This window comes from Myxocyprinus asiaticus, chromosome 12 (genome assembly GCF_019703515.2).
Source record: "Myxocyprinus asiaticus isolate MX2 ecotype Aquarium Trade chromosome 12, UBuf_Myxa_2, whole genome shotgun sequence".
Classification (NCBI taxonomy): Eukaryota; Metazoa; Chordata; class Actinopteri; order Cypriniformes; family Catostomidae; genus Myxocyprinus; species Myxocyprinus asiaticus.
This window is the reverse complement of record NC_059355.1, coordinates 30585273-30613214: the sequence shown is the minus strand read 5'-3', so window position 1 is coordinate 30613214 and position 27942 is coordinate 30585273. Positions and strand designations below refer to the sequence as shown.

The window sequence follows — 27942 nt, the reverse complement described above, 5'->3', positions numbered from 1 at the left end:
AGGTACAGCTCTCTTTTTCTCTCTCTCTGCTATTCTCTTTTTATCTTTCCATCTCTCACTCTCTATTCTCTATGCCTCTGTAACTTATTTGTTCCCCTCTCAACCATGGTAGTGAGGTAACTTGATTTTTCAGTCAGATGAGCTGTAATTGATGGCATACTGCATTCTGTCAAGAGATTTTGCTTATGTGTGTGTGTGGGGGTCAGGTTTTGCCTATATTATACACAAGGATAGAAAAACCTGAAATCACATGCCTTGTGAGCACCAGCCAATCGTCACCATGAAGAAAACCTGCTCAAAGGGATAGTTCACCTCAGAAATGAAAATTCTGACATAATTTACCCTCATGTCATTCCAAACCCATATAACTTACTTTCGTCCATGGAACACAATAGGATTTTCTTGGCAGAATGACTTTCTTTAAATGGAAAAAGTATGTAATGAAAGTGAAATGGGACTGAGGCTAATGTTGACAGTATTTTTGTTTTTGGGTGAACTTTTCATAAATATACAAAATTACGTCTTAATGACAATCTGAAGATGCACAAATATTTCTTTGAGGGTTAGATTAGGGTAAGGCGTAAGACTAGGTCTGCACCATGTGATAGAAAAACAAACGTGTGTGTAAGTACATGATCTGTGATTTGTTTTTGGTGTATTCGAGTGGTCACACTAAATTCAAGTGCTTTTCGTGCACCTTGCACCATGTCTGCCCCTCTCGGTCAGTGTGTGCAAAGGTAGCCCTTGGACAAGGGACATAAATTATAACATGGCCAGACCTACACACACATGTTGGTGCTGCTATCCTTATGAGTAATCTACATAGACATAATGAGTTTTATACTGTACAAACTATACACACACACACACACAGGTTAGCAATAATAGTCTTTCATAACATGACCTACCATGTTGGTGTGGACTTACACATACACAGACCAATGTGCAAGCACACACACATACGGTAGATAGAGATGTACACAGATTCAGTCTTTCTCTGTTCCTGTAATGGTCTCCATCATTCCCAGCTTGTTGTCCCTGTAGCCGAGAGTGACGGATGAAGGGTGGGCACTGTACTTGCATAGCAACAGAGCAGAGACTGTAGTAGAGGGATTTGCTTCTTTCAACTCTCTTACTTTCTGGATCTCTGTCTTTCTCTGTAAGGTAATATCATTACAATAATGCTGGATGTCAGTAGGCATGAGTTTAATGTGAATGTGCGAATATATATACAGTATATACACAACCCCAATTCCGAAGAAAGTTGGGACAGTATGGAAAATTATTTGTAAAGTGATTTGTAAATTCTAATCATCCTGTACTAGCCTACTGTATATTGAAAGCAATACAACAACAGATTTTGTGATGTTTTACCTTGTCAATTTATATATATATATATATTACGTTACGGTTACGTTGATATCATTAACTACTTTGAGATATTATTACAGCCAACAACAGTTGAGCCTGAAATTTGTATATATATATATTTATTTATTTATTTATTTATTTATTTTTATTTTTTTTTAAATATACACATTTTAATTCAAATGATTGAAACATGCTCCAAAAAATTTTGGACAATTGAGTGTTTACCACTGTGTAACATCACCATTTCTTCAAATAACACGTATTAAGCATTTGGGCACTGATGACACAAGTTTAAGTTTAGCTAGCAGAATTTCCCCCCATTCATCCATTATTCAGGTCTTCAGCTGCACAATTGTACGTGGCCTTCGTTGCTGTATTGTGCACTTCATTATGTGCCACACATTCTCAATTGGAGACAGGACTTCAGGCAGGCCGATCTAGCATCCCACTCTCTGCTTACACAGCCATACACTTGTAATCTGGGCAGTGTGTGGTTTGGCGTTGTTGAATATTAATGTTGTTGAATTGTGTGTTCAGAATATCAGTTGCCCCCTATAGTTGAGATCCTCCATTCATAAAATATATTTTCTTTATTATGTGAACTTTTACTCTTTTGAACTTTACTTCACAATGTCTGCCCTTAATTTCCTTTTCTACATCTGTGTGTAGCGGTCACACCAGGATTTTGCGGCATTTTTTCCTGATTATTTCGGCCCAAAATTACTGAATTTGCTTTGGCTTTGCTAAAAAATTTCAATGTCATTTGCAGCCTCTTTTTTTTTTTTTTTTTTTTTGCAGTGAAAACTCACAAATAGCAGATTTTTAAGCAGATATAGAAATGCCAGTCATGAACAAGTTGAATGTTGCATAAGTCTCATTTTCCGGTGCAACAGTGCATTATCTGAGCACACCAAATTAACTGAGGCCATCACCCAACCCGCACCTCAGATCATTTAGAGCAGCGCCTAAAGAGCCTGTGAAAATGCTAGACGTGATGTACGTGTGTCTTTTAAACGTTTAGACATGTTTTTCAACAGTGAACACAAAACATTCCGGTTTCACTTTAACATTCGTGTAATGGCAAATGTTCTTGGTTGTTGCGGGTTTATAAACTCGCAGTGACATGAGGGCCTTTCCCACTGGATGTACTAAAGCCAGTTTTAGGTACTTTTCCCTGGGACTAGTGCTTTTCGTTGCTTTCGTACCTAAGGAACTATACTTCCTCAAAGCCGTTTTAGGGGACATATTTAGTTCCTACTCCAGGGTAGATACATTTGGGGTGAATAGGAACTGTGTGACTGTGGGAGGTGCTGCAGCCTGTGATTGGTCAAAAACCTGCAATGAGAAAGGAGAGGAGCTCCATAGCCACCACCACCACACATGCACGCCTTGTGAGCCCAGTTTAAACTGTAACCTGAAGACACAGGCTGTGTCCGAAAACTGGAAAATGCTGCCTTCGGAGGCTGTATAAGGATGGATAAAGGTAGGATGAAATAAGGTGCCTTTTAAACTGTTCAGAGAGTTCCTTTCATACAAAAACATGAATGGATGGTTGTTTAAACCATTAACTGATAAGGCAGCTGCCTACGTTTTCGATGCAGCCACAGTTTGTATAAAACAGCCCTAAACAAACAAAAGTGTAGCACCGATCCCAGCATCCTCCGTCTGTGTTGTTGATTTTGTTGTTGTTGTTGTTTCTATTGAAACGTGCGTGCAAATAACGTAAAAATAAAAATGGTCAATACTAGATGACATCACTATGGTGGTTACTTTGGGAATGTGAATGCAACGGGAAAAGTCTCCTCAGTTGTTCCATTCCTCGTAAGAGTTCTCATCTAGAAAATTACTAAGGGAAAGTGCCAGGACTGTTGGGAAAAGGCCTATTGAGGAGGAAACGAGGAGATGCTTACTCTGTTACTGTGGAGATGATACAATGGTGGCTGTGTAGTAATGTCTTGACTGCTTCAGTGTATTTGAGCACTTGTTTTTCCACTGCCAATATGGAGAAAATCAATCAGATTACCTCAGATTCACAGTTAATGCTTAAATATTGTGGAAACTATTCAAAATTGCAAGCTATTACAAATAATGCAGAGATTGGTTGAATTAGCATAAATTCTTGTGATCGCAATTTCCTGGAGGAACTGGTGTAGTGTTTCTCTCCTGCGTCAGACTTTTTTGATTCCGCAGCCCGTCTGACCACATTTAAGATGCGTCAGTGCCATTGATTGTTCCTTTACTCTAAGATGCTGAAAATGACAGCTGTTCTTAACTAAAAGTCAGAGCAGACAGCTGGCTTACCTGTCTATCTGTTCTTGAATCAAGCAAGCAAGCAGACCATCTGAAATGTGTATGGTTATATGCTGGTCCTCCCTATTCTGTTCTTGTCCACCATTTTTTTTTTTTCTCCCAATTTGGAATGCCCAATTCCCAATGTGCTTTTAAGTCCTCGTGGTCGTGTATTGATTCACCTCAGTCCGGGTGGTGGAGGACGAATCCCAGCTGCCTCCGCGTCTGAGACGTCAACCCGCGCATCTTATCATGTGGCTTGTTGAGCACGTTGCCACGGAGACATAGCACATGTGAAGGCTTCACGCCATCCACCACGGCATCCACGCCCAACTCACCACGCGCCCCACCGAGAACTAACCACATTATAGCGACCACGAGGTGGTTACTCCATGTGACTCTACCCTCCCTAGCATCCGGGCCAATTTGGTTGCTTAGGAGACCTGGCTGGAGTCACTCAGCACGCCCTGGGATTCGAACTGTCGAACTCCAGGGGTGGTAGCCAGGGTCTTTACCACTGAGCTACCCAGGCACCCCACCCCCCACCCCCGTCCACCATATCTGAGCCTCCTTTGCACTGTATAGTGATCCAAACTTTTAGAAATGTGACGAAGGAAGACCAACCATACATTTTTCTCCACCTAGCTGAACTGGCCTCTCGTTTTAATATCCCTCCTGCCCTACTAAGCAGATGAAGGGTCATGCATTATTAATAAAGCATAGATGTGTCGAGAGGGTATGTGTTGTGTGTCTTGTGCCCCCTGCGAATGTACCACCTGTTGCACACACCCAGCATCACCAGTGACTCCATTATCTGAACCTGCATGCAAATGCATGCATGCCAATGAAATAACGATTTTTTTCTCTTTAACCAATCAAATAATCAATTTACTTTGTAGTCAGTTTGTAGCAATTTGTATTCAGTTTAAAGAAATATTCACACTTTTTTTCGCTTGATCTTTTTAAAAAGCCTCCCTTTAGATTTCCCTCAGTGTTCTGCAGGTGTGTTTGTAGTGAACAGTCTGGATATACTTGTTAGGCCCATTTTAAAAAATGTGTTGTTTTTTTTAACAGCGATAGTATCCAAAAGCATCTTCTTTGCACTAAGTGCAAATAGTGTTAGATGCTGTTTGCACCCCTAATTAAATACTAACATACAGTATAGGGGTATCACTACAGCATGTTTATTGTGTTTGTTTAGAGTCCAACAGACACCCTACACCAACCCCTACCCATATACCTAACCCTAACCTTCCCTTACAAAAATTATGGTTTTACTACAGTAACCATTGTATCACCATGGCATTTTGTTATAAAATCATACTAACACTGACCACACAATTAGACATGGTTACTATATTAACACCATATTACTGTAGTAACACCATGGTTAATTGTAATAAAAACACGGTTACTACAATAGTACTCAAGTAAAAATTGTATCCAGATTAAACCCTTCTCTCAACCCCATGACCTTCATAGTGACCAAATCACTGCAAGGAAATTTACATACATTTTTATTTATTATAATAAGTAGTATTAAAGGAAATATTATGAGTGGAGGCAGGAAACAGGATGGGGGAAAAAAAAACTGGGGCAAAAGGGGGAATTGAACCCATGCTGTCCGTAAGAGAAAAACACATCCACCTCATCTTTACACAACACCACGCCATTGAAGCGACACTTGGGGGTGCAGTTTGTTTTTAATTTCAGTGTTTCCACCAGACTTTTTGAGCGCCGATAGCTGCATTGTGTGGCAGGTGCTGTGTACACCGAGAGCAAATAGTCACTGTTTTTTAAAAGTATCCTTAAAAATACAGTGAAACATGTCGAAAATTGACTTGTGATGACATTAAAAGTGGTCAAGCTGTTTAAAAAAGCTCATAAATCATTGCTTTAAATCTACTGATATTAACAGGTTTTTTTTAAGGGGCTGGGTTTGGGTTTAGCAAATATTATCACCTCTGTATAAAAACCAATTTGTCTATGTGATGTCATCACTAAAATAGTGAAACCAACTGTTCTGGTATTGTGGTTTTGTATTTCCATGTAAACAAGTGCTATATGGACAATGGATGTCGTTGACTGTTGCAGTGTTTCACTGCCTTTCCAGGATCTCCTGCCATGTGTGATGCATTTTTTAAGATGCAGTGTCAAGTTAAAAGAACTTGAACTTTCTAAAACTTGTCTTGAAACCCCTCCGTTCTGTTTAATTTGTTGTATTGTGTCTAGCTTGTCTGTGTGGACGGCCCCTAACTGCACTCACCAACTTGCATCGTCAACTTCACTCCAGTGTGAAATTTTCCTAAGGTTTCCCAAAGGTTTTGATAAGTGATCATGCTACAAAGTGAATTTATCGTAATGTTTAGCTCAGCAGAACCTTTACATAACCAGTGAAAGTATTAGAACCCATGTAATGCTGTCACAGCTACTGCTGTGTTTAATAGTGACTAAATGACCATTTTATCCCCCTCTATTCTTTGTGCCTTCTTTTTTTTTCCTCTCTGTATTTCCATCTCTTCACTTGTCTGCCTATTCTGTGCATACTGTTCAATGCTCTCCAGCATTCTTATTACAGTCACTCCACATGACACTTAAATATCTGTGTGTGTGTGTGAAAAGCCGCTTTGAACCTCTCATCAAACATTCAGCAGAACCAATTTCAAATCTTTCAGGCTGTTTGATTGTTCCCTTTCCTGATAATATAGAATGAGCCATTGATTTCACTCTTTCTCATTTTCATCTTTCTCTGCTGGGCTAAAACTCAATACAGCCACTTAGCCTGTAGAAAGCCTTCGTGGGCACATGTGAGCAGCTCTCAATCATTGATTCATTGAATGCATTTTAGAAAGTGAAGGAGCAGTGCTGTAATGGTTGATGTTTATCTTTATTTTAATTACCACAAACTGTGTGGTAGCCTGGGGTCACCATATTTCCATTTTTCCAGAAGGAAATTGGTCTAATTTAAAGCAAAAATGATGTTTGTGCACAATATCGACAGCACTTCGATTTCAGAAAGAAAGCTTGTGTTTATAACTCAAGGCTGAAACAATCTGAGCTCATTGACTAACCTATCCGTGATTAGAGCTGATCCTGAATGGTTGCTTTGCATCTCTTGAAGCCTCCTGTTCTCTCAGTTAGCTAATGCTTTCCAAACCTCAAATCAGGTCAGACTTATTATAAAAGAGGCAAAGCATTTATTTATTTTCTCATTTTTCTCCTCTCAACCTGTCCACAGTGTTGAGCAGGTTTGAGCGCCCGGCTAGCAGGTGTTTGCTCATAATTGCAGTTTTCAGTATTAATAGGCTCCTTGCATCTGTTCATGGCAATTAGTCCGTTCAGCTCATTTCATTTGTCAGCGTGAGCTCTAAACCGAAAACCGTTTTGTTTCCTCAGGCCATGAGGTGGATAATCATTTGATATGCTAAAAGTGGAAATGGCTCTGGATACTTTCATCACATTTGAACTGCTGTTATCTGTATTTCCTTCTGATTATGCATGTTTGTGTGCAGTTCTGTATTAGTGTTTGCTGATTTTGTACCATCTGTTGATATTTAGCGATCTCTGTATATGCTGTAAATATACTGTAGGTGTATTATGCTGTAAATGCTGTCATCTCTCTATGTTTGTTATGGCATTAGAAGGCATATGAGGCTTTAAACACACCTGTCTTATCAAAGGGGATTTCTAGTCATAATCCTGGCTCGATGCATTCATGGTCTTCATGTCCCTGTGTAATATGTACTGAATGCAGATACACACATAGACAGCTGTTCGCATGAACTTCTTGTTCAGCTATTACACCATGTCTTAACCAATGTGCAAAGACAAGTAATTTGTTTGTCCATTAAAGCAAACATTTTCAGGACATATAAATTGTTTACTATACATACATATATGTGGGAATCATTTTGGACTTGCGGTGAGATTTATCTGTGGGCGAGGCTACTGAATACGGCAAGAAAACACTGTCGCTTGTCACTGTCATGACTGGTTAGGTCAAAACAAATCACATTTACATAGAAGTGATAGCATGTATCACTTGTTGCTTTATCGCGTCATGCCTAGTTGGAACATGGTGTCATAACAGCTTTGATAGGTTTATGTAATGTTTTTTATTGTGTGCTAATAACACAAGAAAACTGGAAAAGGATCCAGGGATGTAAGGATGTGAAGTAATTCTGCAGCTCAAAGATTTCAGGAGTGCACTGTTCAAAGCAAAGGCTGTTCATCTCTTATTATCTTGCACAGGAGTGTAATTTCTGTCTGTCATCCACTGAGACTCTGCCTCATATCTCATGAATAAAAAATCCATTATACCATCTCATCTGGCTCTGGCTAATGTACAATCAAGATCAGAAGATCAGACTGATCTGAATGGAAAAGCACTCACAATCTCTCTCAATCACAGACATACACACTTTCGCAAAAAGATGTGGTGTGTGTTTGTATAAACCAAAGCATCCCACATCCTCAAAATTTGTGTTCAAGGCTATGCACATGGCTATGTTTTTGCATCAGTGTACACACATGTGGGCTCTTTTACTAGAGTTTTTATTCTGTCATGTACAATCTAATGGGAATCCAATCCAGGATAAGTAATTGTATGAGTGGATTATCTTTTGCTTAGGTGGCCCACTTTCAGAGAGCTGCAACGCACTGAACTGATGCAAACTAAACATGAACCTAAAACAAGCGCAGTGTTTCTATTTACAAAGAAGCATCAACAAAATGCAAAGCATTTGACAGTCAAAAACAGTTTCGTAGACTAAAGCTTGCAGAAACAAGACCAGTTAACTTTTTTTACACTTTATTTTCATAGTTGTTGATTAAATCCAAACCTAAACAAATTCTCCCAGACTTAACATGTCATTTAAAGCTGCCCAAAACAATTCCAGCCACACTCAAATTAGTCAAAATGAAGCTTAATAAACTCAAATGAGCCCAGACGAAAATTAAAACAAGCAGGTTTGCGTGCAAATAAAATGGACATTTCTCTGTGTTTAGAAGTCGGAGGGAAGCAATTCTCTCCCCAATTACTGTAATAAGGGATACATTTCTTTTCACACCCGTGAACCCTGCACAGCTGCTCACATTATTAGTATGTAAATTGTACCGGGGCTTTTCACTGCCATGTTTCCCCCGCTTTGTTTTCTGATGATGGAATGATGGTTTAATGAGAACCTACAACTCTTTTTCAGCAACAGTGCACTTCACATCCATGCTAAATTGATTGTGAGCAAAAATTATGCAAACTCATATCATATCAAACAATATCCACCCACACACCTTCTAGCAGGGGATCATAGAATTACATTAGTATTATGGCAATATTATAAACACTGTTCTGGAGAACGAGTGCTTGTCCAGTGTCAGGTTGTGTTCCTGTGTGTTAAAGTTTCACAGCAGTACTGGTAGGGGATGGGTGTTTTCCAAGCTGAGTTTGTGACAAACCACTTGCAGTCTTGAGTAACCGGTACAGTGGAAAGCTGAACACCGTGGTAAATCAGCTTGAGCAGAGAATGTTCAACGATTTATTGAGATAAATATATAGTTTGCATGTAATTCAAATGTGAGCGCTTGTGAATGTGTGGAGACTGTGTTGTGCTGACGCCGATTGCTCACACCTTTTAAAGCTTCTCCTTGGCTCATACAGGGAAAACACCATCATGAGCATCACACGCTCTCTGTTTGTAGCAGATGACAGTAAACAGAGTGCAAATTCACATTGTAGCGTGAGGCACATACAGAGTACATACATACTTAATTAAATAGCAGCCTTTTGCTGTTTAAAAAATAAATCACTGAGTCACGTAGTTTTCCAGAGTGGGATTCTGCCATCATAAGTCAGAGCTCCTTGGTCAAAACAACAGAAACACTTCAAAATAAAAACCTCGTCAACATTAAAGCTAAATGTATAGGAAAAAAGAAATATATCACTGCTGTAAAGTTATGTAATATTCACTGTAATACTACTACAACTACTACTACTAATAAGAAATCAGTAGTAATTGTATTATACCTAAGCAGTATTTATAACATCTGTGATGAACTTTTAGCAGCACTTCATTTGACAAAATATAACTCCCAATGTTGTATTTTGATTTGTCCTGTGAGTTTCTGTATATAAGCACTTCATTTGATAAAAAATAATACAATATTATGTTGAAAATTAATTGTTACATTTTCATTTGTTTAGAGTTTTAATGAGAGTTAGAATGTTAAAGTGTTAGCCTGTGAGTCATTGGTTTTCTCTTGCTTTTTCTTGCTTTTCTTCTTTCTCTCTCCTACCCCTCTCTTTCTTTCTCTTCATCTCTCCCGCTGTGACTGTACTTATTTCTAAACCTCCATTACACACTGAGTGATGGCTGGCACTGTGAAAATGGTGCAGGTCATTCTTTCTGCAACAATAGCCCTACTGCATGATTCTTTTTGCTTGGACCAAGAGGCATTCATGTAATTATCCAGCACGTTTTAAAGGAATAGTTCACCCCAAAAAAATCTGAGATTATTTACTCACCCTCATGTTGTTCTAAACAAGTCTGCTGATATTTTTTCTGTGGAACACAAATAGAGAATTTTAAAGAATCTTCACGCAGCTTTCTTCCATACTATGGCAGTGAATGGTGACCACGTCAGTCAAATCACAACAAAACAAATCCCCTTTTTCTGTAATCGATTCAACGGACTAATGATAAAAAGACTAGCAGTGCATGAGGTCTCAAATAGGTCACAGCTCGGCTTTGTGTTCTGACCACGCAGCAGGGATGTGTGTGTGTCTGTGTCAATGGTCTTCTCACATTGAATCAAGGAACACTCATCACTTACTGTTCACCACTCTGCTCAGTTTTGAAAGCTTGTTCTAGTGGCCAGTCATCTGAAGCGTGAGATGGTAATGTCCTAGTGGCATGTCTCAAGATTCATTTTAGCTGTGTTTTGAGCTGTAGGTGGCCGTTTTTTCCCCTATCAGCTCGAGCTGGAGGCTTTTAGCATTTAAGCCAGACTGATGTTAGTTTGCTCTTTCAGCCCCCCCCCCCCAAACAAAAAAGTCCCTTATATGAAGGCTTTAGCACATTTTGCATCACTGTTCATAACTGTATGGGACAAATCATAATAATATTTTTTTGTTTTTCTTGTATAGCTGTCGGACGAGCAACAGGAAGAGTTTGATAGTGACATCTAGCACCTCTCCCACACTGCCTCGCCCCCACTCACCACTGCACGGACTTCCAGGTAAAATTTCTCTCTCTCTCTCTCTCTCTCTCTCTCTCTCTCTCTCTCGACAGTTTTTTAAGGTATCATTGGCATGCGTGTCAGACTCAATTGGATTCAACTGTGAGGTGTGCTGTTTGTGTGGTGCACATGTCTGACATGTTGCTACATATGTAGAGCATGTCAAATCTGTCACTTATGAGGTTAATTTCTGATGGAATGCTGCCCGTGTAGATAGTAGACAGTGAGGCAGCTCACTAAGATTTGGACCAGAGCCATACACGCAGAAATACATACACTTCATTGGTAACACACACATACACATACACATACGTGCTACGTCTACATTAAAAAACAAATAAAAAGAATGTAAATGATGATAATAATAAAATAAAAAACATAGTATGCGCTGTGTGTGGCAGCTGTCCACAACATGTTAAACCTCGATAGCACCCAGAAATTCCAATGTGGTGTAGTGATCTCTCATCTAATTCACAGGCATTATGAATGGATTGACAGCTGACATTTAGTAATACCATTCCTTTATATTGCCTGTTAGGGATTGGATTTGTGCTATCTGCTTCAAAATCATTCTGTCTCTGAAATTTGTCATATTAACCTTTCCCAGCAAGACATGAGCCTTAAACAAACCACTGAGGTATACATAAAGACTAGGCTGGAGTTGTGGGTGAATACAGGTAAAGCGGGACACTTTCAGATTATTTGTCATTTACATAGTTTTAAAATATGTTCCAAATGGCTTAGCTCCTCATACAATACTGTTTTAAATAGCTAAAGATTTCTTGTTCATCCCATAGTAGTTTAGTATGAACGTTATGCTGATTTTTAGTCATGGAAGAATGTGCACATAATGATAAAGATGATTAATCTTAAGTTTCATACAATTAATCATTCTCAATTTGCGTTGTAGGGTTGAGTGTATTTTGTGATGTAGGCCTAAATGTGAGAGTATGTGAACCAAACATTCACATTAGAATCGCTAATGACAATCTGCCCTAACAAAGACACAATTGCCATACAATTGGCCTCTATTGGTGTATTATTAAAATAACTAGCACTCTTTCTGGATAATAACCCCACTGTTAAGGAATCATCCAAAAAAATTTAGACTTAAATGCATTACTAAGATGTAAGAGATCAAGTTAAAGGAAAGTTTCATGAGAAAAAAAAGAATGTATGGGTGGCCAAAAGATGCCACTGGTTAAGAAAAAAAGCACAGAGTGTGCCAAAAACCATAATATTGACCCAGCTGTACCATGGGAGAGATTTTGTGGTCCAATGAAACAAAGATTAAGATAAGCTTTTTGACTCAAATTCAAATTGATTTACATCAGAAACCACCATACTGTACCTGCAGTGAAGTATGGTGATGGTAGTTTCAAATTTGGCATTGGCACATACCAGGCCAAATTCACATAGGAACTGCTGAAGATAAGAAAAAGTGAATGTCCTGAAATGGTCCAGTCATAGTCTTGATCTGAATCCAGTTAGAATTTATAAGGCATTAAATGAAAATTGTGCTGCACAGACATGTAAGCTGACTAACTTCAACATCCTAGAGACAATCTACTTGGAACAATGTCAATATCACACCTGAATAGTGTGTGAAGCGATTACATACTCGCTCCAGAAAACATAAAGCTGTTGTTGCTGTAAAAGCTTGCTTTAAAATATTAAATGTTAAATTTAGGAAAACATTACGTTTGCAAATATAAAAATTTGGTGATTGAATACAAACACCATGTTTCTTTTTTAAAAAAAATTTTTTAATCAAAATTGGTTACATTTGAGTGTTTTGTACTAAAAATGTCAGACATTTGTCATCCAGTAAACAGAGAGAATTGATTAATAGTTTGAATACTTTGCAAACCAGTGTACACCACTGCAGTTGTCAAGCTAGTGCTTTAATAAAGCTGAAGCCTGAGATAAAACACTTAATAAAACTGCTGCTGCAACAGTGGGTTTGTTTTCCTTATCGCTTCCACATTGCAGAAAAACTGAGCATTAAAGTTAAATAAAAGATCAGCTGTCAAAGCCAGCAGCCAGTGTGTGTGTGTGTGTGTGTGTGTGTGTGTGTGTGTGTGTGTGTGGAGAGATTAAGGAGGTGAGTGAAGCTGTGTTTAAAACAGGGCTCAGATTAGGATCACACATAATGTACACAGCTTGCGCTCAGACCCTTCAGCTTGGCTCTTTTAGTGACAAATACTGTGTTGCAGTCCTCAACATGGGAATACTTCCATCTGCTCGTCAGCCCCCTCCTGTTACTGAATTACTGGAATTGCTAAACCATCAAAATGACTGGCCACAGTGCTGCAAATTGTAAGCAAACGAACAAACGAGCAAAATCGTATAGATTTAGCACAGGGCTATAGAGTCTTGAGGGTTATCTCTTTTGATTTAGGGCAGTGAGATACAACCTAGCAGCTACTCAGAAAACCCTAGCAACCACATGGAAATGCACAAAAAAACAAAAACAAACAGAACACGTTAACATCAAGTTTTGCACCGGCAAGCACCACACACATTTTCTTCAGAGAGTGTAAAAGCTTAAAACTGCAATTAAATCCAGCATTACTTGTATCACGGTTTTATTAGGCTTAATATTGTGCTTTGCATTAGCGTTACTGAAAGAAAACACTTGTTTGTTTGTGCTGTCTGCATCAAGCAGTACAGCATCAATGAAAGCAACATGCTGCAGCTTCACAATAATCGCAGTGTTTAAATTGGAAATCTAAAAGGGAACATTAAACCAGTTGTGGCTTCATTTAAAGCACTTCAAAGCCATTAGAAACATTTTAATGTGACTACCAACAGAAGGAGCAGAGGTGAAATTATTTCAAACTCTAAGAAGCACAATCAACAAGGGGTTGATTCATTTGTGCCACATTGAACATTTAACTGTGGTGTGAGCTTACTGTAGCCCTGTGTAATTCAACAGGGTGCTAATTGGTGAGCTCTCCATTTTTCTATTCCAGCTTCTCTGCAGCTGTGTATAGTATGAGAAACTGTCTACTATCTCTTCATGATGAAAAATAAGCAGGTGCATGGCTGAGTAACACACTACTGTGCCATTCGAGTTATCTCTTCTATGCTCTCATAGCCCCTCCATGACGGGATTCTCCTTTAAATTAATGTATCTCAGTAACAGATATGCACTGTTGCGTGTCCCGGTCCAGCTGTGCGCAGCTGTTCCTACAGTCACTTCCTGACAAAGAATTATGCTCTCATTAATATGTAAGATTTGGCACGGGCCACTTGCCGAATGCATTAATTTATGATTAATGGGAGATTGGGGGGTGTTGTGACTTAAACCTTATCACACAGTAAAGATAGGAGCCCCCACTGCTCGTATTGGCTGGGTTGATTGATAATGTCTGGGTCTGTGCTCTTTAATTCACAAATGACTAAGAATAGTGGTTTTCAAATGAAATTTTGTTCTTTTATATCCATGAACTATAGTCATGGCAGTAATGCCTGGATTTTTATGGCCACACATGATCATGTATTCGCCTGTACTCTTTAAATAATTAATCCCAAATTCTGAGCCCAGGATATGAAATCTAATTTAAAATACAACTGAAATAAAGAGAAAGAATGTAACCTCTTAGCAAAATCCCTTGAATATGAATTTAAGCTTGAATCCTCAAAAAAGGATTCTTTGCTCATGGTCTGCAAGTCTTCGAATGACAGTCATTATGCAATACCATTCCACTTGAGGCATTTTTGATGTAGAGGACTAGGGGTCTAGAGCAGGGGTTTTCAAAGTCAAAGACAGTGGGCCTCCCTTGTGACACAAAACGTATACGATGCCCCCCCTCGTTTTTCTTACCCTTCTACTTAAGAGTTCCCACTCACTGTGGTGGAGTGGCGACGTAATTTTATTATTGTGAATTATTTCAAAAATGTCTACAGTGCTCCAACTTTCACAACTGTCCATTACCGCCAGAGCTGTTACCACGCGCAGCGCAAACGTACGGCACTTAGCAGTGGTCAAAAAGGATTTCCAAAATGGCTTCTGGATTATTTGGATTCAGACGGTAATTAAATTACCACACGACCTTGGTGTTTGTCAAAAAACAGTAGGTAATTTGACTGGGAATTTTCTCACAGGAGATGGGAGAAAAACATTGACATTTCAGATTCAGGTGGCAATAAAATCACTGACTACCCCCTGTAAATTCTGGAATTACCTCACGTCCCCATGTTATATAATTGCTGTCCGAATAGTGCTTAACACTTGCTCCTTAGCATCCTGTGCCATGTCAGAGATGCGCCGACCCACTGTGTTGTCAGAGAGTGGAATAGAATCAAGCTTAGAAGCCGCTGCCTCTCCTACCTTCAAGGAACACATATCTTTGGCTGCCGGCAGAATCAATGTCTCTCCGCTGTTATGTGCCAAATTGTAAAATGTTGACAAATTCTCCAACAACTTTTTTCTGACCTTGAAAGGCTTGAAGTTTTCTTTGGAAAAACTTGAGGTTTTCCCACTACCTCAGTATGCTTGGTGTCAAGGGGTCTGCGAATTTAGCAGGTCGCATGCTGTCATTTGCTAAATTCTCCTGACAAACGACACAAAAGTCTTGGTGCATCAACTGATCCTGTCCATGTAAATCCTAAACTTAAATACTGCTCATCATATCGTTGTCTTTTGGGTTTGACCCCTGAAATGGAAGGATTCGAATTTGGTGGTCTCAGAAACCGCTCCATTGTAATTACAGACTACTACGTCGTGTCTGTTTTATTGGCAGGCTTGACAAATATAAGAGAATCTTCACAAAGATTCTTGATAAATATTTTTTTTTTGCCTATTGTTTTCAAAACTGTTTAAATAATGTTTTAAATATAATATAATAGTTAAACTCGATACATAAATATATATATATATATATATATATATATATATATATATATATATATATATATATACAGGTGCATCTCAATAAATTAGAATGTCGTGGAAAAGTTCATTTATTTCAGTAATTCAACTCAAATTGTGAAACTCGTGTATTAAATAAATTCAATGCACACAGACTGAAGTAGTTTAAGTCTTTGGTTCTTTTAATTGTGATGATTTTGGCTCACATTTAACAAAAACCCACCAATTCACTATCTCAAAAAATTAGAATACATCATAAGACCAATAAAAAAAACATTTTTAGTGAATTGTTGGCCTTCTGGAAAGTATGTTCATTTACTGTATATGTACTCAATACTTGGTAGGGGCTCCTTTTGCTTTAATTACTGCCTCAATTCGGCGTGGCATGGAGGTGATCAGTTTGTGGCACTGCTGAGGTGGTATGGAAGCCCAGGTTTCTTTGACAGTGGCCTTCAGCTCATCTGCATTTTTTGGTCTCTTGTTTCTCATTTTCCTCTTGACAATACCCCATAGATTCTCTGTGGGGTTCAGGTCTGGTGAGTTTGCTGGCCAGTCAAGCACACCAACACCATGGTCATTTAACCAACTTTTGGTGCTTTTGGCAGTGTGGGCAGGTGCCAAATCCTGCTGAAAAATGAAATCAGCATCTTTAAAAAGCTGGTCAGCAGAAGGAAGCATGAAGTGCTCCAAAATATCTTGGTAAATGGGTGCAGTGACTTTGGTTTTCAAAAAACACAATGGACCAACACCAGCAGATGACATTGCACCCCAAATCATCACAGACTGTGGAAACTTAACACTGGACTTCAAGCAACTTGGGCCATGAGCTTCTCCACCCTTCCTCCAGACTCTAGGACCTTGGTTTCCAAATGAAATACAAAACTTGCTCTCATCTGAAAAGAGGACTTTGGAACACTGAGCAGCAGTCCAGTTCTTCTTCTCCTTAGCCCAGGTAAGACGCCTCTGACGTTGTCTGTGGTTCAGGAGTGGCTTAACAAGAGGAATACGACAACTGTAGCCAAATTCCTTGACATGTCTGTGTGTGGTGGCTCTTGATGCCTTGACTCCAGCCTCAGTCCATTCCTTGTGAAGTTCACCCAAATTCTTGAATCGATTTTGCTTGACAATCATAAGGCTGCGGTTCTCTCGGTTGGTTGTGCATCTTTTTCTTCCACACATTTTCCTTCCACTCAACTTTCTGTTAACATGCTTGGATACAGCACTCTGTGAACAGCCAGCTTCTTTGGCAATGAATGTTTGTGGCTTACCCTCCTTGTGAAGGGTGTCAGTGATTGCCTTCTGGACAACTGTCAGATCAGCAGTCTTCCCCATGATTGTGTAGCCTAGTGAACCAAACTGAGAGACCATTTTGAAGGCTCAGGAAACCTTTGCAGGTGTTTTGAGTTGATTAGCTGATTGGCATGTCACCATATTCTAATTTTTTGAGATAGTGAATTGGTGGGTTTTTGTTAAATGTGAGCCAAAATCATCACAATTAAAAGAACCAAAGACTTAAACTACTTCAGTCTGTGTGCATTGAATTTATTTAATACACGAGTTTCACAATTTGAGTTGAATTACTGAAATAAATGAACTTTTCCATGACATTCTAATTTATTGAGATGCACCTGTATATATACATACACATACATACACACATATTAATTATTTAATAATAATTTGTTTTTACCGCTCTCCGCGCCTCCCCTGACATGCTATAGCACCCCCCTGGGCAGGCACACCCCACACTTTGAAAACCCCTGGTCTAAAGCACTTAAACAGGGTCTGAGTGCCTTACTTTCTAAGCACTAATCTATTCTCAAAGAGAAGCACAGGAGAAAAGACCTTTGATCCTGTACCTCAATGAGCCTGCCCAATAAGTCCACTCTCCTAAAGGGTTTTGTTATCTTTAAAGGGCTTTGATGAATAAAATAAAGGGAAAGATTGACAGAAGAGGCGAGACCAGTAGGGCAAATTTGTTTACTTATGATGGGCATTATGTAACTCTAGGCTGCCTGAAGTGAACTCCCCATGTGTCTCTCTTGACAGACTGATTTAAACAAATTTTGTTTGTTAGGTTGGTGTGTTTGATAGTATTGAGCTATAAAGCCTGCAAACAGCCTGTTCATGTAGCAAAAATTTGAATATGTGCAAAGAGTCTGATCTGATAATGAGTGGCAACGTCCACACTTAGAAGTTTTAAATTGAAAACACAATGTTGTGTGCATGTACACCTCTCATCCACACTGTAACAGCATTTTTCTCCACTTTTTACATTTGAAAACGCTCTTTATTGCAGCATACTTTGGCAAACGAAGATGTTAGGAAACAAGTTTCAACAGAGTTTTCAACCGTAAATGCATTAGTGTGGAAATGGAAGTGGACAAGTTGTAAATATTCCCCTAAATCTCATGTTTTGGGTCTTTTTCAGGGAGCAGTCCATTGGACAGTCCACGCAACTTCTCCCCAAACACTGCTGCCCACTTCTCCTTCGTGCCAGCTCGCAGGTGAGTGATATCACAGGACAAGCGTCATAATGTTTTAAATATTAGATAAACTTTAATTGGGTCAAAGAGCAATGGACAAAATTATTGTGATTTATGTAGATTTACAAATGCGGAGTCTTAGTAAATGTCTTGTAAAAAGTCTCTCAAGGGGTTGGTGATATAAAGTTTACAAAGATGTCTTTTGAATTCAGCAACTAAAATATTTCTTACCTCCCCTTGCAAGTATACAGTAATTGTCATACTTTGTTGCTCATCTGGTGATTATTAAGCACCCAATTCTCAATTAATTTGTAATGTCCCATGGTCCTTCACTGTGGCTCTGAATAATGGTACCACGAATGTTAATGAGTGAATCTGAATTGGTAATTGAGCAGCAAAAGATGAAAATTTTTTAACAACTGGGAGAGAACACACAGAGCTGATGACCTCCGGCTTAATGAAAAGGATTCGTTTGAATGTCAGCTGTAGAGCATAGACCATTAAGTCGTTGAGCCAGATTCACTCATGTGCCAACAGTGCCATCTAATGGACAAAGAACAATACTTAAGACACAAATGGCTTGCCACACATCAAAATCGAATTCGGACAGATGCATGTGATGTGCTTTATTGAATGTGATTTGATGTGTGCGTGATATGTAGGTCATAAGAAAGCAAGAGATGTGCCTAGAATCAGTATATAAACACACAGATGCCCCCAAGGTTGCATCCTTGTTAATGCTATACTCTCTTCCATGCAGTCATGGACACAGGGCTGACAGGTAATCATCACCCTACTTCCCTTATGGCATCATTTCCTGTGTCTGCTTCCAGCATGGCTGTCCATACAGAACATCATGTTTGTATTTCATTAGGGCTGACAGTCAGATTTGTTTTAAAAACACCTCAGACACGTTTATTTATGTATCAGAGTTATGATTTATCAGCAATCAGCCAGCTAAATATAAACAGCTTGACTGTGTGCTAAGAACTGATATACAATCATCAAACATGTTCCACAAGGTTCACCCTCACTGACGTCTGCGCTTTACATAAATAATTTCATTTATTATACATGTATGTTTGTGCAGGGAGCTTAAAAACAGAAATATTATAGCTACATTATTGCTTTCTTGTGGAATATTATTGTATCAAAATTATTTATAGTTCATAGTAAATTCAAGCTCCATAAAAATCTGCTTTGTAAAAGGTATACATTTGATTGGTATCAAAATCACTGTACTGATTTCAAATTTTTGCACATTGTAATTTTAAAGGTGTAGTTCACCTATAAATGAAAATTATCATAAGTTTCTCATGCTCATGTCGTTCTAAATCCGTATGACTTACTTTCTCAAGCGGAACACAAAAATATATGAATATCACAGTCCGTATTTTCAATACTATGGCAGTTAATAGCAACTTTCTTTAAAGGGTTAGTTCTATGGAGTCAATATGATACATTATATATTTGCAAAAAAATAAAGTATAGCAAAAGACAAAGCTGAAAATATGTTAGCTAAAAGGCTACATAAAGCACAAACACTCTGTAACCAGGACTTTCACCCTAAAACAGCCAAAAGTCTGTTGCCGGTTAAAAAAAGGATTTCAATTCTTGGGTTTTGTTTACAACATACATTATTTTTTACAATTAAACACAGCTTCGTCTTTTGCAATTCTTTATTTGTTTGCAAATATATAAGGTATCATTTTGTCTCCATATAGTTAACCCAAAAATGAAAATTTTCTCAATATTTACTTACCTTTAAGCCATCCCAGATGTGTATGTTTGGCCATACAATGCAAGTAAACAGGTGCCATTAGGCTGCTGGCTATTTGATGGTCCAAAAGTCATATTTAGGCAGCATAAAAGTAATCCACGTGACTCCAGTCGATCAATTAATGTCTTCTGAAGCAAGCCGGTAGGTTTGTGTAAGAAACGAATCGATAATTAAAACTTTTTAACTTTAAATCGTTGCTTCCGCCCAGCGCTGTATTTTTGTTTGAAATGAACTAACTCCCACCTGACGTTCGTTCCTCTGTTGTATACAAAGCGCACACATCTGACTTCTCACGTGAACGCGCCATTGTGCTTGCGTCACAACTGCCGGCAGGAGCGTTTTTTTTTTGTTTTTTTTCGTTAATAACATTTTAATTATCGATATGTTTCTTACACAAACCTGTCAGTTTGCTTCAGAAGACATTAATTGATCGACTGGAGTTGTGTGGATTACTTTTATGATGCCTAAATATGCCTTTTGGAGCGTCAAACAGCCAGCAGACTGATGGCACCTGTTTACTTGCATTGTATGGACAAACTGAGCTGAAATCTGCTTATAAAAATCTTCATTTCGGTTCTGCTTAAGAAGGAAAGTCATACACATCTGGGATGGCTTAAAGGTAAATACATAATGAGAGGATTTTCATTTTTGGGTGAACTAACCCTTTCAAGATTGAAAAAGAACCCATACGTGTCATAAAAGTAGTCCTTTTTTAAGCTTCAAAGTGAGTCACTATGAACTGCCATTCTATGGAAAAGACAGAATGCATTATTCATTAAAACGTCTTGTGTTAAGAAAGAAATACAGAATTGTAATGATGAGGGTGAGTAAATTGTGAGAAGTTTTTGTGTGAACTATTCCTTTAAATACAGCATGTAATGTCATTTAAGTTCATTATTGTGTCTATGTACAGGGCTGCTGATTGTCTGCTGAATTCCTAATATATTTCAGTCATTGTTTTATGTGCTTGAGTGAACATGCTGCTGTTGTGTGCAAAAAGACATCATGTCACATTAGTTCTATTATTTACTGCATGAAATGGCTTCATATGTGTATGTGCTGCTCCTGTAAGGGCAGCCTTGCCTTCATCATGGATGCTTATAGCTCTCATACATGTGTTTATTGAAGTGCGCAGTTGAATGTACAGTTGCAATGTGATTGTGTTTTTGTGCATATTTGAATCATATGCTGTGGTCAGTCTGCTGTAATTGTCTGATATTTTATCAGTGTTGGTCTGATTGTGGCTGGTGTTATTTAGCTTGTGTAATCTTGATTATATCCAGAAAAATATTAGCAGTAGTGTGCAGTGATTAGTTAAAGGAAAAGTTCACCAAAAATCGAAAATTATGTCATCCTTTGCTCACTCTCATGTTGTGTCAGACCGGTACGAATTTATTTCTTCTGTGGAACACAAAAGGAGACGTTAGGGAGAATGTTAGCCTCGGTCTCTATTCACTTCCATATGCATCTTTTTTTTGCATAACGTGAATGGTGACTGAGGCTACCATTCTGCCTGAGATCTGTTTACTATGGAAGAAAGTTGCAGTGACATGCGGAAATGGGTTTGGAACGACATGAGTATGAGTAAATGATGACAGAATTTTTGGTGAACGATTCCTTTTAATATGAGCCAAACTCTGATTTCCTCCTTTCCTGGTTTATTCTCTCTTTTAGGACGGATGGCCGCCGCTGGTCTCTCGCCTCACTGCCATCCTCTGGATATGGAACTAATACCCCCAGCTCAACAGTCTCGGTGAGTGTGTGTGTGTGTGTTTGTCTGTTGTTGCTCATGTTTTCTTGTAGCCCCCCTTTGTTGCATTAACCTCAAATGTATGTACTTTTCACTGTTTGGTATTGCATTTGACTTCTAGTCTTAACCTTGCCCTGAGGGTTAATCCTATTCACCCTACAGTGAAATAAACTCTTAAGTACAAAGCAGCTCCCTTTTGCCTGAACTAATGTCAGTGGCTTCATATTGATGCGTTCACTTGAAAAAAGTTCTGTCTTTGAACATTGACTGTAACTCAGTCAGGTTGTTACTTCCATGGGGGAATGAGTTCAATCCACACAAGCCCCATGAAAGTCTGCTTAGAAAGATAAAAAGGCATTTTTAAACGTATGCCAAAATTTTATTCTAAGTCTGTAGCGCTTACTCAGACTACTCAAATCACAAGGGAAATCTACTGATTTAAAACTAAATAAGTCACCTTTTCTTTTAAAATTGGGTAAAACTTACAAAAATGTTCACAATAAAAAAAAATAAAAAAAAATACGAAAATTATATTTTACTTAAAAAAGGAAGTTTATTTTAGGACTATTTTAGAACCAAGATTTTATACATGTGTAAATATTTTTCATATATCTTATAGTATAGTATTTAAATGTTTTTGCATTACAGTAATGAGAATTTGACAGGGGAATGCTTAGTTGTCATGAAAATAATGCCGCAATGCAAAAAATCTCAGTGGTCTTAAAAATAGGCTTAACTGACCCAGCTATTTCTTCATGAGGTTTAGAGTTGTAAATATTAATTTGAATATTTTTCTGTTTGGCTTCATAATGTTTAGGGGCAAATTTGCTCACATTAACAATCCACAATATTCCGCCAACGACGGCAGTTGATTGACAGTCAGAGCAGCCTATGCAATGCCTTCTATCCTTGTAATCCTTCCCTCTCTGCTTCTCACAGTCATCATGTTCATCTCAGGAGAAGCTGCACCAGTTGCCCTTCCAGCCCACTGCAGATGAGCTGCACTTCTTCACCAAACACTTCAGCTCAGAGAGCATCACGGATGAGGACGGGAGGAGATCTCCAGCAATGCGACCCCGCTCCCGCAGTCTCAGGTACACATACACACATTCCCTTTCTACAGCAATCATAAATTGGCCTTCAGCTGAACATGATGCCTCAAGTGTATGTGTCAGCTGTGCCCTCAGGCTCTCACTCACTCCTAAAGGCCAAATCTTCAGCTCTGACAAGAAACTGCCACACCTCATTCTTTAGACTTTTGGCTTCTTCTGCCAAGGCAGCAGACACATTATTCAGCCTTTGTTCCCTTCACAATGATGCCTCTTCACTCTTTTGCCATCACAATTTCTTTCTGACTCTCTCTGTCTATATCGGGGAATCTCATGAAATCAGTCAAAAATACGTCCAGGTAATACTTCACCACAAAATCAAAAGAAAGACATAAGAAAGATCAACTTAAAGCGAAACACCTGGATGCATTATGGTATGTTAAGGGTGCTTAATTGTCATGAGAAAAAAATGTCACAATGCAAAACTAATTTATAGATAGAAAAGTAATGTTACTGTTATAGGGTTCAAATTCTTTATGCAAAATATAACTTGATTTTGAGGTGAAATGTGACCTGGACATGTTTTCGTGAGATTCCCCCTTCTCTCTCTATTTCATGACAGTAGATCTGTATGGTGACTCCACTAGTCACTCACACTTCTTCCAGACCTGCTAGACTGAATCATTTCTTCTTGGCCACTAGTAAAGACACTACCTCCCTTATGAGCCTCTTATCTGTAAACACATCTCTCTCTCTCTCTCTCTCTCTCTCTCTCTCTCTCTCTCTCTCTCTCTCTCTCTCTCTCTCTTATCTCTCTTCTCTATCTCTCTCTCTCTTACCCCACTGTCTCTCTGTCAAGATAACTTATTCAGGAAACACTTTCCTTCCCTCCTTCAGTATCTAGACACACAGAGCAGGGGCTTCAACTCTCCCGAATTAGATCCATAAATATTGGATGAGGAAGTTAGCTTTGCTGTTGCCACATCTTACAGATTACTACTTCCCAGGATTATCAATTTTTCCTGGTGAAAGAAGCGAAAAAGGGATGAAAAGGCTGGAATTGCAGTCAAAGCCCAAACTGGTTAATTAGAGACAAGAAAATTGAGCAGTATTATGCTAATTGTATGGTCTTGGATAGCAGACATGCAGAGAGAATTGACAGAAATTATGCTTCATGCAGCGAATGCAGGCAGTTCTCCATCATTCTCTCTCTTTCAGTCTTTTAGCTCACTAAAACACACTCACACACACACACACACACACACACACACACACACACACACACACACACACACACACACACATTCTTTATGAGTAATGAGCTCAACACACAATGGTCATCATCCATCATCCAAGTGTCATTTGGTAGCAGTAGCTGGAGGTTTCAAGTAAGAATATTATTCTAATGAAGAGCTCAATGTCACAATATAAGTCTTACATTCTGGATTCCTTTAGTTCATTAAGTTAGTTCAAATTAACCAGAATATTTAGGAATTGTGTCCAAATTAGTTTGTGTGTGTGTGTGTGTGTTATATAGCTTTGTCTGTGTTTGGCTGCTCCCATGATCTTATTCAAGAATGTGTGTATGTGTGTTTGTGTTAGTGCAGATAACTCTGTCACGACCAATTAACTAGCTGATTTCCCTGCTCTCCTGCTCCTCGGAGGGATTTAGAGGTCATTCTGTGCTCAACTGTGACACATTTACACACTCTCATCCCCTCCTCTCTCTCTCTCTTGCTATCCCTCCTTTTGTTTTCCTTTGTTCTATGTGATAGTTTTCACTTTAACAGCTCAAGTTCTTTTCAGATCAGTTCAGCTGTTAGAGAAATAAATGCAAAAGTAGATTTTTACATTTTCTGAAGAAAATGTGATTGGTGCTTGCTTTTACAAAAATGTCATGGGAGGTTGGCAGGACATTGTTATGAAGTTGCAAATGTATTTGGAATGTTTTTTAACATGTTGCCAAGTGGTTGCAAGGGTGTATAAGGTGGTTGCTAGGGGATTGCTAGGTCATCTGCCAGGCGATAAGTCTGATCACTAAAAGTAAAAGCGCACCTCTCTTCAACAAGTTGCACAATTTAAGGTATCATTGATGTCCACTAGAAATGACAATTAAAACACACACCTTAGAATTAGAGGTGCAAGTTATGGCAAATATTCATAGAAAAAAAACCCTCAAAATATTGGCGAATTTATTTACCAACATTTTGGCAATCAGCCTTATTCAAGGTATGGATTTTTCATACCTTGAAAAAGTCTGATTGCAGAAACGTTAGTAAATACATTTGTGCAGTTAAACTCTTTTTTTCCCCAATATTATTCATTTCCATAGCACAGATATTAGCAGGACGATTTGTGCGCTAATATTATTATAAGCAATAGTAATGGTGATGCTTCCATTAAAGGGAAAGTTTACCCAACAATGAAAATTCCCACATCATTTACTCACCCTCATGCCATCCCAGATGTGTATGACTTTCTTTCTTCTGCAGAACACAGACAAAGATTTTTAAAAGAATATTTCAGCTCTGAAATATAGTGCAATTGAATGGTGGCCAGAACTTTGAAGGTCCAAAAGGCAGTATAAAAGTAATCCATAAGACTCCAGTGGTTAAATCCTTATCTTCTGAAGTGAGATTATAGGTTTGGGTGAGAAACAGATCAATATTTAAGTATTTATTTTAAAAATCTACAATTTCATTTTCACATTCTGGTGTGTGAGTGACTTCACATTCAGTCACCTACTGGTTGAAGCTGAAAAAAAATGACTTAGATATTGATCTGTTTCTCACCCTCACCTATCATATTGTTCAGAAGATATGGATTTAACCACTGGATTACTTTTATTCCTCCTTTATGTCATTTTTGGACCTTCAAAGTTTTGGTCACCATTCACTTGCATTGTATGGATCAAAAGAGCTGAAATATTCTTCTAAAAATCTCTGTGTTCTGCCGAAGAAAGATAGTCATACACATCTGGGATGGCATGAGGGTGAGTAAATGATAAGACAATTTTCATTTTTGGGTGAACTATCCCTTTAAAAAGCACTATTCATTTTTTGCATACTAATGACACTGAAAAGCATTCAGCTGTATGTTGCAAAAATCCCTCTTTATCCCTCTATTTTTCTTTTTATACTTATCCAACAAATTCAAATACTCTCTCCCCCATAACAAAACGCAAATGGGAATAGATGTCCTTCAGTTAAATCCATTTGGCTTAAAACTGTAAGATTCTTTTTCAAGGTAATTTCTAGAAATAAATAAAAAAAAATAATAATAATTTTGGCAGTTGCAGAATGTTATTGCGGTGCTGAATTTTCACATTAATCCTTTGCACACACAAAATTCTTTATTTAATAAAAGCAGAGGATCGCTCCAAGGCATTTCCTTTCTTTAATTTCCCTCCTCTTTTCTCTCTCCCTCACTCAGCAGGAGAAATATTCTCAATGTGACTGTTAATGCAGCTTCCTTCGGCTGCGAATCAATCTCTGTCAGAGTTAACCTTTTCAAACCACTCCAGTTGGTCTGAAAGTAATTTTTGATTAAAATGTCTCTCAAGTAGTTTGAAGATTTTACTAGAATATTTCTCCCCTGTCTCTTATTGTTATTGACGCACCTGTAGATGAGCCAATTTAGTGTGTGCTTGTGTGTGCATTGGCACATTGCTAATCGGCACCCTGGAGGTTGACCAGAGGTGCTGTGGTGAGTACACGTTCATTCAATCAGATGGGCTAATAGGAAGCGTGAGCCTTCGATTGATGACTTATAGCATTACCTCATCCTCAGGGTCACATGACCAGCTTACCTTTACTAACTGGAGTGACTCATGCGGTCACAGCTGTATCTGTAATCTGTGTCCCAATATGAAAAGCTCACAAACACATATCACATGCCATATCTTACAATAGTCCCTGTGGAGCAAGTCTAGTTTTATCACATTGGTTGAGGTTGGATGAGTCAGAATACAGGCTTTGCAGTCATGCCATTCAGCTATAGGCTACTTTAATTGATTTGCTTGAATGCAAAAGGACATTATGGTTGAAATGATAAGCTCTACATGCTTGATCATCTTAAATGTAAAAAAGAAAGACATCTCAGGTAAGATCCTCTGCAGTGTTTCCAACCTCATTTGCTTATTTATTTCTCTACTTACCCTTGTTTCTTTCTCCTCTTGTTCAGCCCTGGACGCTCACCTATATCCTTTGACCATGAGATCGTTATGATGAACCATGTCTACAAGGAGCGTTTCCCAAAGGTGAGCTGTAAAACAACATTGGTAAACTTGCACAACTGAAGGACACTAATTGACCATAAAACAGTGTGACGAGGAGGAGGGCGTGGCCGGGCCACGGCTGCAGCTGAATCAGCTGACCAGCGGGAGAGTGAGATAAAGGGGAGCCGGAGATGCCAGTTCGAGAGAAAGAGAGAGACGCATGCTGCCATGTTGTGTGTGTCTGTGTTCATGTTTGTTTTATGTTGTTTTAAGTTGAGTTTTACCATTAAACTTTATGTTTACTGTTCAGCCGGTTCCCACCTCTTCCTTGCCCGTCCTTTAACTGTTAAAGTATAAGGATGGGCAAGGAGGAGGCGGGAACCGGCTGAACAGTAAACAAAGTTTAATCCTCCTCACAAACTAATTTTCACTCCCTGTTGCTTGATGGCTATCGAAATACACTACAGTTACATCTAACTTCCTGTCATTTATGGCCTGCTCAGCCATGTCGAAATGTCTTTATATAGTGGTCAGAATTTACAAACACTTTGAAGTTGAAGTCATTAAAACTAATTTTTTTAACCACTCCACAGATTTCATATTAGCAAACTATAGTTTTGGCAAGTCGTTTAGGACATCTACTTTGTGCATGACACAAGTCATTTTTCCAACAATTGTATACAGACAGATTTGTTCACTTTTAATTGACTATTTCACAATTCCAGTGGGTCAGAAATTTACATACACTAAGTTAACTGTGCCTTTAAGCAGCTTGGAAAATTCCAGAAAATGATGTCAAGCCTTTAGGCAGTTAGCTTCTGATAGGCTAATTGGAGTCAGTTGGAGGTGTACCTGTGGATGTATTTTAAGGCCAACCTTCAAAATCTTTGCT

The 27942-nt window shown here is 38.6% G+C and overlaps 1 protein-coding gene across 6 annotated transcripts in view; it reads left to right on the top strand.

The window, feature by feature from the left end:
* LOC127448744 (microtubule-associated serine/threonine-protein kinase 2-like) overlaps positions 1–27942 on the top strand; it is a 218729-nt gene that overhangs the window by 169487 nt on the left and 21300 nt on the right. For 5 of the 6 annotated variants that reach the window (XM_051711552.1, XM_051711551.1, XM_051711555.1 and 2 more), the window contains 6 exons: positions 10802–10893; positions 18201–18276; positions 19016–19036; positions 21710–21788; positions 22725–22879; positions 27017–27092. In XM_051711552.1, coding sequence (XP_051567512.1) covers positions 10802–10893; positions 18201–18276; positions 19016–19036; positions 21710–21788; positions 22725–22879; positions 27017–27092 — 499 coding nt within the window. The remainder of the gene's footprint in view (positions 1–10801; positions 10894–18200; positions 18277–19015; positions 19037–21709; positions 21789–22724; positions 22880–27016; positions 27093–27942) is intronic. The other variant, XM_051711554.1, reaches the window with a different exon arrangement.